Genomic DNA, 20,913 nt, shown 5'->3' on the forward strand with positions numbered 1-20,913 from the left:
ATTGAGTCCGTAATCAAAACACTCCCAACAAACAAAAGTCCAAGACCAGATGGTTTCACAGGTGAATTCTGCCAGACATTTAAGAAGAGTTAATACCTATTCTTTTTAAGCTATTTCAAAATACAGAAGAGGAAGGAAAACTTCCAAATTCATTCTATAAGGCCAACATTATTCTGATACCAAAACCAGGTGAAGATACTACAAAAAAAGAAAACTAGGCTAGTATCTGTAATGAGCATCGATGCAAAAATCCTCAACAAAATATTAGCAAACTGAATTCAGTAGTTTATTAAAAGGATCATTCACCAAGATTTAAGTAGGATTTACTTTATTTTATTTTTTTAAAAGATTTGTTTTAGAGAGAGCGAGCGAGCACATGTGAGCAGGGGGAGGGGCAAAAGGGGAGGGAGAGAGAAAATCTCAAGCTGACTCCCTGCTGAATGTGGAGCAGGACTCGGGGCATGATCTCTTGACCCCAAGATCATGACCTGAGCTGAAATTAAGAGTGGACACTTCACCAACTGAACCGCCCAGGTGCCCCAAGATTAAGTGGGATTTACTCCATGGATGCAGGGGTGGCTCACTATTCTCAGATCAATCAGTATGATACATCACATTAATAAGAGGAAGGATAAAAACCATATGATCATCTCAATAGATCAGAAAAGGCATTTAACAAAATACAACATCTCTTTAGGATAAAAACTCAACAAAGTGGGCATAAGGAGAACACACCTCAACATAATAGGTGCCATTTATGAAAAATCCAGCTAACATATTCAATGGTGAAAAACTGAAAGTTTTTCCTTTAAGATCAGGAACAAGGTAAGAATATCCATTCCCACCACTTTTATTCAACATAGTACTGGAAGTCCTAGCCACAGCAGTCAGATAAGAAAAAGAATTAAAAGGCATCCAGATTGTTAAGGAAGAAGTAAAACTGTCACTGATTGTAGATGACATGATAATATATGTAGAAAATCCTAAAGACTCCATTAGAAAACTATTAGAACTCAAATGAATTCAGTAAAGTTGTAGGATACAAAATTAATATATAGAAATCTTTTGCATTTCTATGCACTAACAGACTAAGAGAGAAATGAAAACAATCTCATTTATAATTATATCAAAAAGAATAAAAATATCAAGGAATAAATTTAACCAGATAGGTGAAAGACCTATACTATGAAAACTATAAGACATTGATGAAAGAAATTTAACATGACACAAATGGAAAGATACAGCATGCTCATGGATTTGAAGAATTAGTATTGTTAGAATGTCCATACTACCCAAAGTAATCTACAGATTGAATGCAATCCCTATCAAAACACCAATAACACTTTTCACAGAAGGAGAACAAATATATCCAAGGTATGCATGGAACCACAAAAAACCTTGAATAGCCAAAGCAATCTTGAGAAAGAAGAAGAAAGCCGGATGTATCATAACCCCAGATTTCAAGATATACTACTAATCTATAGTAATCAAAACAGTATGGTACTGGCACCAAATCAGATACATAGATCAGTGGAACAGGATAGAAAGCCCAGAAATAAACTCATACATACATTACATGGTCAATTAATCTATGACAAAGGAGGCAAAAATATACAATGGAGAAAAGGATAGTCTTTACAATAGTGTTGGGTAAACTGAACAGCCACATGTACAAGAATGAAACCACACCCCTCTTTCACACCATACACAAAAGTAAACTCAAAATGGATTAGAGACCTGAGTGTGAGACCTGAAATCATAAAACTAAAAGAAACATAGGCAGTAATGCTTTAGACATCATCCTTAGCAACATACTTATGGGTATGTGTCCTCAGGCAAGGGAAACAAGCAAAAATAAACTTGGGGCTAAAAAAGACAACCTACTGAATGGAAGAAGATATTTGCAAATGATATATCTGATAATGGGCTAATATAGAAAATATATGAAGAATTTCAACAACTCAACATCAGAAAACCAATCTGATTTAAAATGGGCAGACAGAGGACCTGAATATTTTTCCAAAGAAGACATACAGATGGCCAACAGACACATGAAGAGATGCTCCACATCACTAATCATCAGGGAAATGCAAATCAAAACCACAATGAGATATCACTTCACCAGTCAGAATGGCTATTATCAAGAAGATAAGAAATAAAAAGTGTTAGTGAGGATGGAGAAATTGTGTGCTAGTGGTGGGAATGTAAATTGGCACAACCACTGTGGAAAACAGTATGGAGTGTCTTCAAACAATTAAAAATAGAAATATCCAGTAATTTCACCACAAAGTATTTATCCAAAGAAAATGAAAACACTAATTTGAAAAAAATATATATACCCCCTATGTTTATTGTAGCGTTACTTATAATAGCCAAGAAATAGAAGCAAGCCAAGTGTCTATCAGTAGATACATAGATCAGTGGAACAGATGTCTATCAATAGGTGAATGGATAAAGTGTGTGTGTGTGTATGAAATATAAAATGCTATATATTATATATATGCATATAATATGGAATATTAATCATAATCCATGAGATCTTGCCATTTGCAACAACATGGATGGATAAATCAGACAGATGGATAAATCTGAAATAAATCAGACAAAGAAAGACTATGATTTTACTTATATTTGGAATCTAAAAAACGAACAAAAAAACAGATTCTAAAATAAACTGGCAGTTACTAGAAGGGAGGTGAGTAGGAGGGGTAAGCAAAATAGATAAAGGTGATTAAGAGGTACAGACTTCTAGTTATAAAGTAAGTCATGGAAATGAAAAGTAGAGCATAAGGACTATAGTCAGTAATATTGTAATATAGTTGTATGGTGACTACTCACAAAGTGCCTCTACATTTATCTACCTTCTGCATCCCTGGTTCTTTTCAGATATCCATTTGTTATTGATTCTTCATTTGTAATGACATTATTCATGGTGCTATTTAGTCCAAGGACACTTGTGATTTTTTTTTTAACTATCTTGTTGGCTACCCTCTTAAACATGACCATTGACTGCACATCTGACTTTGATTAATAATTCTTGATGAATGTGTCAAAAAAGGGAAGGCTTTTAAATATCCTACATACCTTAGGGAGGATGCTTTCCCTCTATTTGCATTCAGCAAATACTGATTCAGTTCCTTTCATCCTTTTCTAAGAAGTGGGGATATAAAAGATGTGTGCAGTGTCACCTCTAACCAGCTTAGAGTATGAGGAGAAACGGTTAAGTGGACACAGTTATAGTGTGGCGTGAGAAATGCATCACCTTTTTATTGATTCATTCAAAACATATTAAGAACTCTCTCTCAGACATTGTTCTAAGTATTGGGGACACAGCAGGAAACAAGTAGAGAAGATCCTGGTAGAGGGAGACAGACAATAACAAATATTAGATAGTATTAAGTGCTACATGGAGAATTCAAATAGGATCACATGGTAATATGTGACTGCATGTCCACTTTTTTTTTTTAAGATTTTATTTATTTATTTGACAGAGAGAGAGACAGCAAGAGAGGGAACACAAGCAGCAGGAGTGGGAGAGGGAGAAGCAGACTCCCCACTGAGCAGGGAGCCCGATGTGGGGCTCGATCCCAGGACCCTGAGATCACAACCTGAGCCGAAGGGAGATGCTTAACCATCTGAGCCACCCAGGCGCCCCATGCATGTCCACTTTAGTTTGGGTGTTCAGATGTGACATTTAAGCCTTGTTCTGAAAAACAAGAAGGAGCCAGCAATGTGAAGTCAAGGGAAAAGTGTTCCAGGCAGCAGGAATAATTGGGTCAAGGCCCTAAGATTGGCTTGAGTTTGTTATGTTCAAATGGAGAAGGCAAGGCCAATATTGGTTGTGTGTTGACAGTGGTAGGAGATGAGACTAAAGAGAAAAGCAGGGGCTGGGCCAGGTCATCTAGGCTTTCTATGCTTCAGGTAAGGAGTTTGGCATATTAGTGTAAGTGGAATGGATATTCATTAGAATAGTTTATGCTTGGAGTGGTATGGTCTGGTGACATTTAAAAAAAAATCACTCTGGTTACTATGTGGACAATAAATAGGAGCAGGAAGGCATGTTAGGAGGCTATTGTAGTGGTCTAGGTGAGAGATGATGGTGGCTCAGAGTAGATGATAATGGGGAGAGAGAAATGGTAGTCGTCAGGACATATTTGGCAGTCCTGTCTCACAACACTTGCTAATGGATATGAGAGGGTAAGAGAAAGAAGATTCAGGAGTAACCCTGAGATTTTTGGCTCAAATAGCTGAGTGGATAATGGTGCCTTTTATTTTGGGAATATGAGATGAGCAAGTTTGAGATGCTTCATAAGCATTCAAGTAGAGATGTTATGTAGACATTCGAATTTATGATTCTGGGCGTTAGGGGATTAGAGATAAATATTGGGGAATTAGTGGCATAAAGATGTGTTTAAAACCATGCAACAGCATGAGGTCCTTCATCATTAGTGATCAAGACCACATAGCTAGTAAGTAAGTGGCAGAGTTAGGATTCAGACTTCGATTTGATGGACTCCCAAATCTGTTCTTCCAAACCAGATTACTGAAACATACTTTCACATGTAGGTAGGCTAACACATATTTTCTCAAAAACTTTATCATGATGGGACTGACAGCAATAATTAGTTCATAATTATGGTGATGATTTTCTCCCTTCGGTAATATTTTAATATTATTGGTAATATTTTAATATAATGTAGTTTGGTGAAGCCTCATCTATAGACCATTAGTAGTGAGGTAGATAAATTTCAATTTTTTATTACTAATACCTAATTAAAGGGGAAAAAAACACTAGAAAATTTTTTGTTGAAGACATCTTTATTTCTCCTTCAGAAAGTTAAATTATTGAGGTGCCTGGGTGGCTCAGTCAGTTAAGGGTCTGACTCTTGATTTCATCTCAGGTCATGATCTCACCGGTCCTGAGATTGAGCTCCACTTTGGGCTCTGAGCTCATCGGGGAGTCTTCTTGAGATTCTCTCCTCTCCATTTGCCCCTCCAAACCTCCCCATCTCTAAATAAATAAGTAAATCTTTAGAAAAAAAAAAAGAAAGCTAAGCTATTTTTAAAAGTGGTGAAGTTAAAATTAAATCATGTTGTTAATATATGGTTGGGTAATCAGGTGTCATTTGTCCAGCACCACAGTGAAATCCTCTGTGCTTTGATACCATTTTGTTTATGCTTCTATTAAAACACTTACTAAATTGCGTTGTTAATTTATGTTTTGTGTCCATGTCTTAGAATATCTTTCATGTTCTTACATCTCTATCGTCTAGCACAGTTCCTGGCACATTGGAGACCTGCTGTATTTATTTAGTGGATAAATTAATGAGTAAAATGAATATGATCCGTTACACCAATATTATTTTAACTCATTACTACTTTAAAAAGCAAGTCACACAACTAGCAAATTATAATTTAAAAGTTTTTTTTTTTTATATCTAACAGCAGAAACTCCAAGTAAAAACAAAATAAATTCTATCAAGTTGAGGTAGGATTTATTTCTTGTGTGACTTTTTCTTTTAAATAGATGAATAAAATGTTTTAAAAAGTAGTGTATATTCTGCCATACAAGTTAAATGCTATTCATGTTACTTTCATTTCTACTTTTGTTTTAGGCCTACTGAACTAGATGCACTGGTATTTGGCCATTTGTATACCATTCTTACCACACAATTGACCAATGATGAACTTTCTGAGAAGGTGAAAAACTATAGCAACCTCCTTGCTTTCTGTAGAAGAATTGAACAGCACTATTTTGAAGATCGTGGTAAAGGCAGCTCATCTATCAAATCATCTTAGAGATAATGTCTTAATTTAGTCATTATTTAAAAAAAAAATTTAACTTGAAATGTGTTACTTGGAAGTTACAGTAAATAATGGTATCAGAATTTTAAAACCAAAAACACTGCTTTTTGAAACCTCAGAATAAATTATATAATGCATCCTATACATGTACTTTATATTGTTAATTAAAATAATTCTGAATGATTTCATTTGATATGTTGTACTTGATATCTTGAAATTTTTGTTTTCATAGAACATGTATGCATATAAAAATAAAGCTCAAAGAACTGTATGGCTGGTGTATTTATTTCCTTTTGATCTTTCTGAAAGCCACTCTGGAAGTCTTTTCTAAGATAAGTAATCTGTGTTCCATACTTTTCAGGTGACTTTAATAGATACATGGTGAACCTGGGCATGGGAAAAATGTTCTTAACAAGTATGTACTTAGAAAATGTAAATAATTGCAAGGCAGTTAAATCCTGGAACAGATTACCATTTAAGAGCATTCTTCATATCTAAACCTAATTGAATTTGTGAACATTTCATCACAGCAGCTATATTTTTATAGTTTCAGGGACCTTATTTTTTTGAGTCAAGAATATTTTAATAATATTTTATTCCTCTTGTGGGAAAGGGAGTATAGTTTTCACAGAGGTGAAATTTGTGGGAAAGGGAGTATAGTTTTCACAGAGGTGAAATTTGTATATAAGCATAAGGATTATAGGTTTTATCCCTTTCAAATTTTTAAATATTTTGTATAAAACCAAGGATGCTGTAAAGAGATGTGAAAATCATGTCATTTTTTGAAAATATCGAGAATAATATTTATAATATTATAATTTATAATATAATACATATTAAATAGTATATTTATTATATATTATAATATATTTTATATATATAATAATAATATTTATAGGGGCACCAGGCATTTTTACCTCATTTAATCCTTACTAAAACACTATGAAGGATATTATTCCCAGTTTACAGAGGAGGGAATGGTAGACAGAAAGCATAATGCTTTGTCCAAGGTCATAGAGTTAGCAAGTAGTAGAGTTGGAATTCAAACACAGGCAGCCTGGCATCTGTTTGGCTTTTAGTGAACACTACACTTTATTTATTTATTTTTTTTGTTAAGAGTGTAGATTTATACAATATAAAGAATATATTAGGTTCTCCTTAGTCTAAATCCCATATAAACTTTGGGTACTCTCTTTGGACCATAGTGCTATTTATAGTTTTCCTAAACTAATTAGTTTTGTAATGTATATTATTAAAATAAAAAATCCCAAGTCACCTGCGTTTTTGCAGTTTTTATGATGGGTTTTTTTGTTTGTTTTTTGATATATATTTTTGTGTATTTGTTTTGTACTTGATGCTTTTTTCTTTTTATCGTAACATTTAATTGAACGAAAATCATTTGTACTTCAGTATATGAAATCTAGACTTTTTTCTTTGAGTTTTTGGATATTAAGATATTCCATCAAAATAAGTTGTGGTATTTTTATCTTTACTACTGGCTGTATTCTTATTTTAAAATGAGGAACATTGGGAGACAATGGTTATTTATTCCAAGTTGAGTTATTTGCTCTTCTTTAAGACTTACTGTATCTATGGATCACTCTGGGAGGCCTTGTTTTTCTCTAGTGTTGAGTGAATCACCATCAAAACAATGCATTAGAAAGTAGAAACCTTGATTATCCCATTTTGGTGATTCAGTTACCTCCTTTTATCTTTTAAATTTGGGTCCACAAAGCCAATTCTTAGTAGCTAAAAATGATCACTGAAAGGCTAGTTTGCTGTCTAAAAAGTTAAATGTTGTTTTACTGCCAAAATAATGTGTGTACTGAATTTGAGAATAACTAGGATGATCCTTTATTTAAATTAAAATTTAAATCATGAGTAGTGAGAAAGTTTAAATCAAGGTATAGTCTACAGTGTCATTTGATGACTTCTGAATGATGTGCATTATTGGGTTTAATATATCTTCTATGAAACCCTTTAGAAGTCCAACTTGTTACTTTTTAATTGACTTTACTATTGGACAAGTAGACACTGTATTAATTCATTAGGAGCCCAAATCCAGGAAAAGTAGTATTATAAAATGTCAATCTGAGAGATTCACTTAATACATCTTGATACTTTTTGTTTGTTTGTTTTTTGGGTTTTTTTTTTCTATTTATTTATTTATTTATTTTTATTCTTATGTTAATCCCCATACATTACATCATTAGTTTTAGATGAAGTGTTCCATGATTCATTGTTTGTGCATAACACCCAGTGCTCCATGCAGAATGTGCCCTCCTCAATACCCACCACCAGGCTAACCCATCTTCCCACCCCCCTCCCCTCTAGAACCCTCAGTTTGTTTTTCAGAGTCCATCCTCTCTCATGGTTCATCTACCCCTCTGATTTCCCCCGCTTCATTCTTCCCCTCCCACTACCTTCTTCTTCTTCTTTTTTTTTCCTTAACATATATTGCATTATTTGTTTCAGAGGTACAGATCTGAGATTCAGCAGTCTTGCACAATTCACAGTGCTTACCAGAGCACATACCCTCCCCAGTGTCTATCACCCAGTCACCCCATCCCTCCCACCCCACCCCCCATTCCAGCAACCCTCAGTTTGTTTCCTGCAATTAAGAATTCCTCATATCAGTGAGATCATATGATACATGTCTTTCTCTGTTTGACTTATTTCACTCAACATAATACCCTCCAGTTCCATCCACGTCATTGCAAATGGCAAGATCTCATTCCTTTTGATGGCTGCATAATATTCCATTGTATATATATACCACATCTTCTTTATCCATTCATATGTCGATGGACATCTTGGCTCTTTCCATAGTTTGGCTATTGTGGACATTGCTGCTATAAACATCGGGGTGCACGTAGCCCTTTGGATCCCTACTTTTGTATCTTTGGGGTAAATACCCAGTAGTGCAATTGCTGGATCATATGGTAGCTCTATTTTCAACTTTTTGAGGAACCTCCATACAGTTTTCCAGAGTGGCTGCACCAGCTTGCATTCCCACCAACAGTGTAGGAGGGTTCCCCTTTCTCCGCATCCCCGCCAACATCTGTCGTTTCCTGACTTGTTAATTTTAGCCATTCTGACTGGTGTGAGGTGGTATCTTATTGAGGTTTTGATTTGGATTTCCCTGATGCCGAGCGATATTGAGCACTTTTTCATGTGTCTGTTGGCCATTTGGATGTCTTCTTTGGAAAAATGTCTGTTCATGTCTTCTGCCTATTTCTTGATTGGATTCTTTGTTCTTTGGGTGTTGAGTTTGATAAGTTCTTTATAGATTTTGGATACTAGCCCTTTATCTGATATGTCATTTGCAAATATCTTCTCCCATTCTGTCGGTTGTCTTTTGGTTTTGTTGACTGTTTCCTTTGCTTTGCAAAAGCTTTTTATCTTGATGAAGTTGGTTCATTTTTGCCCTTGCTTCCCTTGCCTTTGGCGATGTTTCTAGGAAGAAGTTGCTGCGGCTGAGGTCAAAGAGGTTGCTGCCTGTGTTCTCCTTTAGGATTTTGATGGACTCCTGTCTCACACTGAGGTCTTTCAACCATTTGGAGTCTATTTTTGTGTGTGGTGTAAGGAAATGGTCCAGTTTCATTCTTCTGCATGTGGCTATCCAATTTTCCCAACACCATTTGTTGAAGAGACTGTCTTTTTTCCATTGGACATTCTTTCCTGCTTTGTCGAAGATTAGTTGACCATAGAGTTGAGGGTCCATTTCTCGGTTCTCTATTCTGTTCCATTGAACTATGTGTCTGTTTTTGTGCCAGTACCATGCTGTCTTGATGATGACAGCTTTGGAATAGAGCTGGAAGTCCAGAATTGTGATGCCGCCGGCTTTGCTTTTCTTTTTCAACATTCCTCTGGCTATGCGGGGTCTTTTCTGGTTCCATACAAATTTTAGGATTATTTGTTCCATTTCTTTGAAAAAAGTGAATGGTATTTTGATGGGGATTGCATTGAATGTGTAGACTGCTCTAGGTAGCATGGACATCTTCACAATATTTGTTCTTCCAATCCATGAGCATGGAACGTTTTTCCATTTCTTTGTGTCTTCCTCAATTTCTTTCATGAGTATTTTATAGTTTTCTGAGTACAGATCCTTTGTCTCTTTGGTTAGATTTATTCCTAGGCATCTTATGGTTTTGGGTGCAATTGTAAATGGGATCGACTCCTTAATTTCTCTTTCTTCTGTCTTGTTGTTGGTGTATAGGAATGCCACTGATTTCTGTGCATTGATTTTATATCCTGCCACTTTACTGAATTCCTGTATGATTTCTAGCAGTTTTGGGATGGAATCTTTTGGGTTTTCCACATAAAGTATCATATCATCTGCAAAGAGTGAGAGTTTGACTTCTTCTTTGCCAATTTGGATGCCTTTGATTTCTTTTTGTTGTCTGATTGCTGTGGCTAGGACTTCCAATACTATGTTGAATAGCAGTGGTGATAGTGGACATCCCTGCCACGTTCCTGACCTTAGGGGGAAAGCTCTCAGTTTTTCCTCATTGAGAATGATATTCGCTGTAGGTTTTTCATAGATGGCTTTTATGATATTGAGGTATGTACCCTCTATCCCTATACTCTGAAGAGTTTTGATCAAGAAAGGATGCTGTACTTTGTCAAAAGCTTTTTCTGCATCTACTGAGAGGATCATATGATTCTTGTTCTTTCTTTTGTTAATGTATTGTATCACATTGATTGATTTGCGGATGTTGAACCAACCTTGCAGCCCAGGGATAAATCCCACTTGGTCGTGGTGAATAATCCTTTTAATGTACTGTTGGATCCTATTGGCTAGTATTTTGGTGAGAATTTTTGCATCCATGTACATCAGGGATATTGGTCTGTAATTCTCCTTTTTGATGGGGTCTTTGTCTGGTTTTGGGATCAAGGTAATGCTGGCCTCATAAAATGAGTTTGGAAGTTTTCCTTCCATTTCTATTTTTTGGAACAGTTTCAGAAGAATAGGTATTAATTCTTCTTGAAATGTTTGGTAGAATTCCCCTGGGAAGCCATCTGGCCCTGGGCTCTTGTTTGTTGGGAGATTTTTGATGACTGCTTCAATTTCCTTAGTGGTTATAGGTCTGTTCAGGTTTTCTATTTCATCCTGGTTCAGTTTTGGTAGTTGATACATCTCTAGGAATGCATCCGTTTCTTCCAGGTTATCTAATTTGCTGGCATAGAGTTGCTCATAATATGTTCTTATAATTGTTTGTATTTCTTTGGTGTTGGTTGTGATCTCTCCTCTTTCATTCATGATTTTGTTGATTTGGGTCACTTCTCTTTTCTTTTTGCTAAGTCTGGCCAGGGGTTTATCAATCTTGTTAATTCTTTCAAAGAACCAGCTCCTAGTTTCGTTGATCTGTTCTACTGTTCTTTTAGTTTCTATTTCATTGATTTCTGCTCTGATCTTTATTATTTCTCTTCTCCTGCTGGGTTTAGGCTTTATTTGCTGTTCTTTCTCCAGTTCCTTTAGGTGGAGGGTTAGGTTGTGTACTTGGGACCTTTCTTGTTTCTTGAGAAAGGCTTGTATTGCTATATACTTTCCTCTTAGGACTGCCTTTGCTGCATCCCAAAATTTTGAATAGTTGTGTTTTCATTTTCATTGGTTTCCATGTATTTTTTTAATTCTTCTTTAATTTCCTGGTTGACCCATTCATTCTTCAGTAGGATGCTCTTTAGCCTCCATGTATTTGAGTTCTTTCCAACTTTCCTCTTGTGATTGAGTTCTAGTTTCAAAGCATTGTGGTCTGAAAATAGGCAGGGAATGATCCCAATCTTTTGGTACCGGTTGAGACCTGATTTATGACCTAGGATGTGATCTATTCTGGAGAATGTTCTATGGGCACTAGAGAAGAATGTGTATCCCGTTGCTTTGGGGTGGAATGTTCTGAATATGTCTGTGAAGTCCATTTGGTCCAGTGTGTCATTTAAAGTCTTTATTTCCTTGTTGATCTTTTGCTTAGACGATCTGTCCATTTCAGTGAGGGGGGTGTTAAAGTCCCCCACTATTATTGTATTGTTGTCGATGTGTTTCTTTGCTTTTGTTATTAATTGCCTTATATAATTGGCTGCTCCCATGTTAGGGGCATAGATATTTACAATTGTTAGATCTTCTTGTTGGATAGATCCTTTAAGTAGGACATAATGTCCTTCCTCATCTCTTATTACAGTCTTTGGTTTAAAATCTAATTTGTCTGATATAAGGATTGCCACCCCAGCTTTCTTTTGGTGTCCATTAGCATGGTAAATGGTTTTCCACCCCCTCACTTTCAATCTGGGGGTGTCTTTGTTTCTAAAATGAGTCTCTTGCAGACAGCATATCGATGGGTCTTGTTTTTTAATCCAGTCTAATGGCCTGTGTCTTTTGATTGGGGCATTTAGCCCATTTACATTCAGGGTAACTATTGAAAGATAGGAATTTAGTGCCATTGTATTGCCTGTAAGGTGACTGTTACCATATATTGTCTGTGTTCCTTTCTGGTCTATGTTGCTTTTAGGCTCTCTCTTTGCTTAGAGGACCCCTTTCAGGATTTCCTGTAGGGCTGGTTTTGTGTTTGCAAATTCCTTTAGTTTTTGTTTGTCCTGGAAGCTTTTTATCTCTCCTTCAATTTTCAATGACAACCTAGCTGGATAGAGTATTCTTGGCTGCATATTTTTCTCATTTAGTGCTCTGAATATATCCTGCCAGTCCTTTCTGGCCTGCCAGGTCTCTGTGGATAGGTCTGTTGCCAGTCTAATGTTTCTACCCTTGTAGGTTACATATCTCTTCTCCAGAGCTGCTTTCAGGATTTTCTCTTTGTCTATGAGACTCGTAAGTTCTACTATTAGATGTTGGGGTGTTGACCTATTTTTATTGATTTTGAGAGGGGTTCTCTGTGCTTCCTGGACTTTGATGCCTGTTTCCTTCCCCAAATCAGGGAAGTTCTCTACTATAATTTGCTCCATTATACCTTCTGCCCCTCTCTCTCTTTCTTCTTCTTCTAGGATCCCAATTATTCTAATGTTGTTTCGTCTTATGGTATCGCTTATCTCTCGAATTTTGCCCTCGTGATCCAGTAGATGTTTATCTCTCTTTTTCTCAGCTTCTTTATTTTCTATCATTTCATCTTCTATAGTACTGATTCTCTCTTCTGCCTCATTTATTCTAGCACTTAGCGCCCCCATTTTTGATTGCACCTCATTAATAGCCTTTTTGATTTCTACTTGGTTGGATTTTAGTTCTTTTACTTCTCCAGAAAGGGTTTCTCTAATAACTTCCATATTTTTTTCAAGCCCAGCTAGTATCTTTAAAGTGACGATTCTGAACTCTAGATCTGACATCGTACTAATGTCTGTATTGAGTAGGTCCCTGGTAGTCGGTACTACCTCTTGTTCTTTTTGTTGAGGTGATTTTTTCCGTCTTGTCATTTTGTGCAGAGGAGAATAGATTAATGAGAGAACAAAATGCTAGCAGAGTAACAACGTCCCCAGAAAATATACTCTAAACAAATCAGAAAAGACCTGAAGCAGTGGGAAAAGAAAGGGAAAGAGAGAAAAAAGAAAAAAAAAAAAGAAAAAGATAAAGATAAAAACAAAAACAAACAAAACAAAACAACAACAAAAAACCAGAATGTGTTCAAATATGATCAGGCTGGTATATAGATCAGTGCCACACACTAGATTTGGGGTGTATTTTGGTCTTTTAGAAGAAAGTGCCTCCCAAAATTTTAAAGAAAAAACTTATATATGTACAAAAATAAGGGTTGATATGATGAAGGGATGGAATATGACTGTAAAGATGGAAATTATAAAAAATTTTATAAAAGGAATTGATAAGAAGTTGTTTGAAAAAAGAAAGAAGAGGATTTAAAAAAAGAAAAAAGAAAAAAAAAGGGAGAGAATGTGATCAGGCAGGGGAATAGAAAACACCATATACTAGAGATTTAGGGTATATTTTAATGTGTTAGAAGAAACTATCTCAAAATTTTAAAGAGAGAACAACTTACATATATAAGCCAAAAATACGGGTAACTACTATGAAGGGATAGAATATGACTCTCAAAATGAAAAATAAAAATTTTTTTTTTTTTAAAAAAAGGGATTGATAAGATGTTGGTTGAAAAAGGGAAAAAGAAAAATTCAAAAAAAAAAAAGAAAAGAAAAAAAGATAGTTAAAAAAAAGTTAACTTTGAAAGACTAAAGAATCATGGTAAAAAAGCTGTGAATTCTATGTGCAGTAGTCCCCTAGCGCTGGAGTTCTGCCGTTCTCATTGATCGGTAAACTTGGTCTTGGCTGGCTGTTCTCGCTGATATTCTGGGGAGGGTCCTGTTGCCGTGGTTTCCAAATGTCTCTGCCGGAGGCGGAATTGCCCCGCCCTTGCCCCCTCCCGGCTAAGTAATCTGCTCGGGTTTGCTCTCCGGGGCTTTTGTTCCCTGCGAGCTTTCCATACAGCTTTGGAGGCGGAGAGTGAAAATGGCGGCCTCCCAATCTCCGCCCCGGAGGAGCCGAGAACTCGGGCCCGCTCCTCAGTGAGCCCCCAGAGAAAAGCCGTCAGTCACTCCCGTCTCCCCGGTCTGCAGCTGCACTCCATGCTCAACCGGCCTGTGACCGCGCGTTTCTATCTCTGGCACCCGACATCGGGTGGAGTCTCCAAACCCAGCAGATCCCTGCGGTGCACTCCCGCGCGGCTCCTCCCGGGGGAGGAAGGTGAGTCTCCCCGGATCTGCCGCTTGTTGGGTCCCTGCTGGAGGAGCAGGGCCCCGACTGTGCCGCGGATCACGGTTTATGGCCACCCCGAGCTGAGAGCCCGCGCCTGGGCTCCGCCTCTGCAGCCGGCTTCCCTGCTTGGTTACCTGGGAGCTTGGCCGCACTCAGGCACCCCCGGTCTTTCTGTGACCCCGAGGGTCCTGAGACCACACTGTCCCGGAGGGTTCCACCCCCGCTTAGCCACCAGAGTGACGTCCCTCAGCGGAGCAGACTTAAAAGTTCCGATTTTGTGCTCCGCGGCTCTATCACTTGCCAGAAGCGGCCGACGGAGGCCCCTCCCCCACCGTCTATCCTCCCGAATATCGCCTCGGATTCACTTCTCCGCACGTCCTACCTTCCCGAAAGTGGTCGCTTTTCTGATGAGAGCTGTTGCTGTTCTTTTCTTCGATCTCCTGTTGAGTTTGTAGGTGTTCAGAATGGTTTGATCCCTTTCCAGCTGAATTCCTGAGAGGAGATGAAATCCAGGTCTCCTACTCCTCCGCCATCTTGTTCCGCCCTATACTTTTTTTTTTAAGATTTTACTTACTTAGCAGAGCAGGGGCAGAGGGAGAGGGAGAAGCAGACTCTCCACTGAGCAGGGAGCCTGACACGGGGATCCCATCCCAGGGTCCTGGGATCATGACCTGAGCACATGAAAGCAGCCGCTTAACAGACTGAGCCTTCTTGATGCCTTTTTGATGAACAGGTAGTGAGTAGTAGTTTTCTTACTGTTGTGTATGATTGTCATTCAATGAGGATGGGTAAAATGTAGCTATACATTGAGATATTTCAAGATACTGTATTCTAAAGTAAAAATAACTTTTTTGAACTTATTTTAACTTATTGTTTTAAAGTAGTATAACCAGTTGTCTCTTATGAGCTAATTTATATATTTTATTGAGTCTTAAAAGGAAATATTTAAAATATTAAATATTAATATTAATATTAAGATTTTGATTTAATATTAAAATTGATTATAGCTAGACTGATATAAGTATTTTCCTAATCTGTTTTTAAGTTCCTAAGAATTGGGGTTGGAATTCTAGCTTTAGGTTTTGTTTGTTATTCTTATGTTTTTGTCAAATTACAGTAATTGAATTTGTGATGAAACTGTAGTAGATTCTTTGGGATTTCCTATTTTGACAATCCTGTGTTCTGTGAATAGGAATGGTTTTATTTAATTCTTTCTAATCCATATGCCTTTTGCTTGTATTGTTTTATTTCGTTTTTTTGTTTTTGTCTACAGCACTGACTAGGACTTCTAGTACAGTGCTGAACAGGAGTAGTGAGAAAGGACATCTTTGCCTTATTCATGATCTTAGGGGGAAAGTATTCAGTCCACTATTAAGTGTGATTATAGGCTTTTTTAGATGCCCTTTATTAGGTTGAGAAAGTTCTTTTCTGTTTCTAGTTTGTAGAGTTTGTATATGTGTGTTTAAATCATGAATGAATGGTATATTTTATCAAAGGCTTTTCTGTACCCATTGAGATAAAATTTTTTTTCTTTAGTCTGTGGGAATGAAAAGTTACATAAATTGATTTCAAATGTTGAATCAGCTTTAGTTTCCTGGGATAAATCCCATAGGATGTGATTTCCTAGATTTTATTAAGGATTTTTGTGTTTATATTCATGAGAAATGTTGGTCTTTAGTTATCTTGTAATGCCTTGGTTTTGGTATCAAGTTAATGCTGGCCTCATTAAATGAGTCAGGAAGTATTCCTTCCTCTTAGAAGAGTTGACGTTGGTGTTTTTTCTGTTTGGTAGAATTTACCAATGCAGGTGTCTAGGCCTAGAGATTTCTTTGTTGGAAGATTTTAAACCTAAAATTTTAACATATTTAATAGATTTCGGACTATTTGGTTATATGTTTCCTCTTGAGTGAGCTTTGGTGTGTGCCTTTCCAAGGAACTTAGCTCTTTTATCCATGTTGTTGAATGTATGGCCATAGAGTTATTCTTGGTATTCCATTATCCTTTTAATGTCTGCACCATCTGTAGTGATGTCCCTTCTTCTTCATATTTGTAATTTTTGTCTTCTCTTTTTCTTAGTCTGGTTAGAAATTTATCAATTTTATTGATGGTTTTTCCAGAAATCCAGCTTTTGGTTTCATTGATTTTATTTTTAATTTTATTTTATTATGTTATGTTAGTCACCATACATTACATCATTAGTTTTTGATATAGTGTTCCATGATTCATTGTTTGCGTATAACACCCAGTGCTCCACTCAATACATGCCCTCCTTAATACCCATCACCGGGCTAACCACATCCCCCCACCCCCCTCCCCTCTAAAACCCTGAGTTTCTAAGAATCCATAGTCCTCTCATGGTTTGTCTCCCCCTCCGATTCCCCCTCCCTTTATTTTTCCCTTCTTACTATCTTGTTTCAGAGGTACAGGTCTGTGATTCTTCAGTCTTACACAATTCACAATGCTCACCATAGCACATAACCTCCCTATTGTCCATCACCTAGCCACCCCATCCCTCCCACCCCCCACCACTCATTGCTGCTATAAACATTGGGGTGAACATACACTACACTTTTTGGATCACTACATTTTTATCTTTGGGGTAAATACCCAGTAGTGCAATTGCTGGGTCATAGGGTAGCTCTATTTTCAACTTTTTGAGGAACTTCTGTACTCTTTTTGAGAGTGGCTGCACCAGCTTGCATTCCCACCAACAGTGTAGGAGGGTTCCCCTTTCTCTGCATCCCCACCAACATCTGTCGTTTCCTGACTTGTTAATTTTAGCCATTCTGACTGGTGTGAGGTGGTTTCTCATTGAGGTTTTGATTTGGATTTCCCTGGTGCCGAGCGATGTTGAGCACTTTCTCATGTGTCTGTTGGCCATTTGGATGTCTTCTTTGGAAAAATGTCTGTTCATGTCTTCTGCCCATTTCTTGATTGGATTCTTTGTTCTTTGGGTGTTGAGTTTGATAAGTTCTTTATAGATTTTGGATACTAGCCCTTTATCTGATACATCATTTGCAAATATCTTCTCCCATTCTGTCGGTTGTCTTTTGGTTTTGTTGACTGTTTCCTTTGTAAGGAAATGGTCCAGTTTCATTCTTCTGCATGTGGCTGTGCAATTTTCCCAACACCATTTGTTGAAGAGACTTTTTTCCATTGGACATTCTTTCCTGCTTTGTCGAAGATTAGTTGACCATAGAGTTGAGGGTCCATTTCTGGGCTCTCTGTTCTTTTTTTTTTTTTTTTAAAGATTCTATTTATTTATTTGAGAGAGAGAGAATGAGAGAGAGCACATGAGAGGGGGGAGGGCAGAGGGAGAAGCAGACTCCCTGCCGAGCAGGGAGCCCGATGCGGGACTCAATCCCGGGACTCCAGGATCATGTCCTGAGCCGAAGGCAGTCGCTTAACCAACTGAGCCACCCAGGCGCCCCTCTGGGCTCTCTGTTCTGTTCCATTGATCAATGTGTCTGTTTTTGTGCCAGTACCATACTGTCTTGATGATTACAGCTTTGGAATAGAGCTTGAAGTCCAGAATTGTGATGCCGGCAGCTTTGCTTTTCTTTTTCAACATTCCTTTGGCTATTTGGTCTTTTCTGGTCCATACAAATTTTAGGATTATTTGTTCCATTTCTTTGAAAAAAGTGGATGGTATTTTGACAGGGATTGCATTAAATGTGCAGATTGCTCTAGGTAGCATGGACATCTTCACAATATTTGTTCTTCCAATCCATGAGCATGGAATGTTTTTCCATTTCTTTGTGTCTTCCTCAATTTCTTTCATGAGTATTCTATAGTTTTCTGAGTACAGATTCTTTGCCTCTTTGGTTAGATTTATTCCTAGGTATCTTACGGTTTTGGGTGCAATTGTAAATGGGATTGACGCCTTAATTTCTCTTTCTTCTGTCTTGTTGTTGGTGTATAGAAATACAACTGATTTCTGTGCATTGATTTTATATCCTGCCACTTTACAACTGATTTCTGTGCATTGATTTTATATCCTGCCACTTTACTGAGTTCCTGTATGAGTTCTAGCAGTTTTGGGGTGGAGTCTTTTGGGTTTTCCACATAAAGTATCATATCATCTGCAAAGAGTGAGAGTTTGACTTATTCTTTGCCAATTCGAATGCCTTTTATTTCTTTTTGTTGTCTGATTGCTGTGGCTAGGACTTCTAGTACTATGTTGAATAGCAGTTGTGATAGTGGACATCCCTGCCGTGTTCCTGACCTTAGGGGGAAAGCTCTCAGTTTTTCCCCGTTGAGAATGATATTCACTGTGGGTTTTTCATAGATGGCTTTTATGGTTTCATTGATTTTTATGTGTACTTTTGTTGTTCTCAGTTTCTTCCTTGTTCTTATTATTTCCTTCTACTTGCTCTACATTTTTTAAAGCTTATTTGAGTAATCCCTACATCTAACATGGGGCTCAAACTCATGACCCCAAGATCAAGAGCTGCATGCTCTACTGACTGAACCAGCCAGGTGCCCCTACTTGTTCTGCATTTTATAGTTTGATGTGGAAGTCTAGACTGATTTGTAAAAAAAAGTCTCTTTTCTAATATAAGCTTTTAATACTATACATTTTCCTCTAAGTATTGCTTGAAGGGAAATCTGAGATGTTGTGCTTTTATTTTCATTCAGTTTGAAATACTTTCTAATTCCCTTGTGATTTCCTCTCTGACCCATGGATTATTTATAAGTATATTCTTTTATTTGAAAATATTTGAGGATTTTCCAGATACCATTCCATTATTGATTTCTAGTTTAATTCTGTTCTATTTCTAGAACATACTTTATATTTTATTTCTTTTTAGTTTGTTAAAGTTTGTGTTATGGTCCAGAATATAGTTTATCTTGGTGAATGTTATCAAATTACAGCGATTTGTGATAAATGTGCAATTGAAAAGAGTGTGTATTTTGCTGTTATGGGATAACAGTATTCTATAATGTTAAGTTAGTCTAATTTGGTTGATACTGTTGTTCAGGTCTTTTATGTCCTTATTAATTTTCTGTGATTTGTTCTACATTACTGAGAGGAGTGTAAAATTGTTTTTTTCTCCTTTCATTTTTATCAGATTTTCTTCATGCATTTTGAAGATCTCTTGTTAGGTGCATATAGATATTTAAGGTTATTATTTCTTCTTGGAAAATTGATCCCTTTATTGATGTGTACTATCCTTCCTTATTTCTGGTAATGTTCTTGCTCTAAAGTTTTTGTCTGATATTTATTATTTCAGTTAATTTAGTTATTTATTTGATATAGCTACTCTATTTCTTTAGAATAATATTTGCAACGTCTTTTTATTTTTATCATTTTACTTTTAACCTATTTATATCCTTTTGTTTAAAATGTTTTTCTTATAAACAGCTTAGAATTGGATCTTGGATTCCCTGACAATTTCTGTCTTTTAATTGATGTGTTTAACGTGTTAACATTTAAAGTAATTATTGATGTTGGTGGATTCAAATATATCATCTTGCCAGGTACTTTTTATTCCTTCTACTTGTTCCATGTTTCTTTTAACTCTGTTTTCGAATTGGTTTTTTTTTTTTTTTTTAATGAGGCCATTTTATCTCCACTGTTGGCTTATTATTTATATATTAAAATTTTTTTATACTGGTTACCCAGGGTTTACAATATCTATCTTTAATTAGAGCCTAAGTTCAAATAATATATATTGCTTTACTCCCAGTCTATGGCTTGTCTTTTCATTTTCTCAGTGGTGTTTTTAGAAAAGCAGAGATTTTTAATTTTGATGAAGTAGTTTATCACATTTTTTTTATAGATTATGCTTTTGTTGTCATATCTAAGAAATCTTTACCTAATGCAAAGTCCTAAAGATTTTCTTCTGTGTTTTCTTTTGGAAGTTTTATTGTTTTAGCTCTTAAAGCATTAGGTTCTGTGATCTATATTGAGTTAATTTTAGTGGAATGAAGTGAGAGTCTAAGTTGGTTTTATTTTTCCATATGGATATACAATTGCTTTTGTTTGGCACCTTTTGTTCTGTGTGAGAAATAGAGGAGAAAGATCCAGGTGGGGGTTTTGTGCCTTTATTGCAACTACTGCTGTTCTCCTCTCCAAGGGACAAGGGACACTTTCTTAGATTCCCACCATGTCTCCAGTTTTTTTTTTTGTAAACTTCCTGTGAGGTCCTTGGACAAGAGCCTGCGAGTGAATGTGAATTCCTCTTTTTGTCTTTGGCCCCAAGGGTTTTAATAGTCTTTTGTGAGGCCACACTCAGCTTTTAGCAATTAATTAGAAATTTTAGCTAAGTTCTTACTGTTGACCAGTATTTTTAAAGTGAACAAATGCTTGTGTATCTTCTCTTCTTAAGCTGGGCTAGTTGGCCCTGCAACCTCAGCTCTCTGCTGGTCAAGAACTGGGGTGAATTTGTAGATTGTCT

The 20,913-nt window shown here is 36.7% G+C and overlaps 1 protein-coding gene across 2 annotated transcripts in view; it reads left to right on the forward strand.

Annotated features, from left to right (window-relative positions):
• Positions 1 to 6,076, forward strand: part of MTX2 (metaxin 2) — a 62,145-nt gene extending 56,069 nt beyond the window's left edge. For both annotated transcript variants that reach the window (XM_045868467.3, XM_045868468.3), the window contains exon 10: positions 5,616 to 6,076. Coding sequence is in view for 1 of the 2 variants with exons in the window: in XM_045868468.3 (XP_045724424.1) it covers positions 5,616 to 5,799 (184 nt within the window). In the remaining variant the exon portion in view is untranslated. The remainder of the gene's footprint in view (positions 1 to 5,615) is intronic.
• The last annotated feature ends 14,837 nt before the right edge of the window (positions 6,077 to 20,913 follow it).

This window comes from Mirounga angustirostris, unplaced genomic scaffold, assembly GCF_029215605.1.
Source record: "Mirounga angustirostris isolate CCGP_5_RB_7025 unplaced genomic scaffold, mMirAng1.0.hap1 SCAF_3, whole genome shotgun sequence".
In the NCBI taxonomy this organism is placed as follows: Eukaryota; Metazoa; Chordata; class Mammalia; order Carnivora; family Phocidae; genus Mirounga; species Mirounga angustirostris.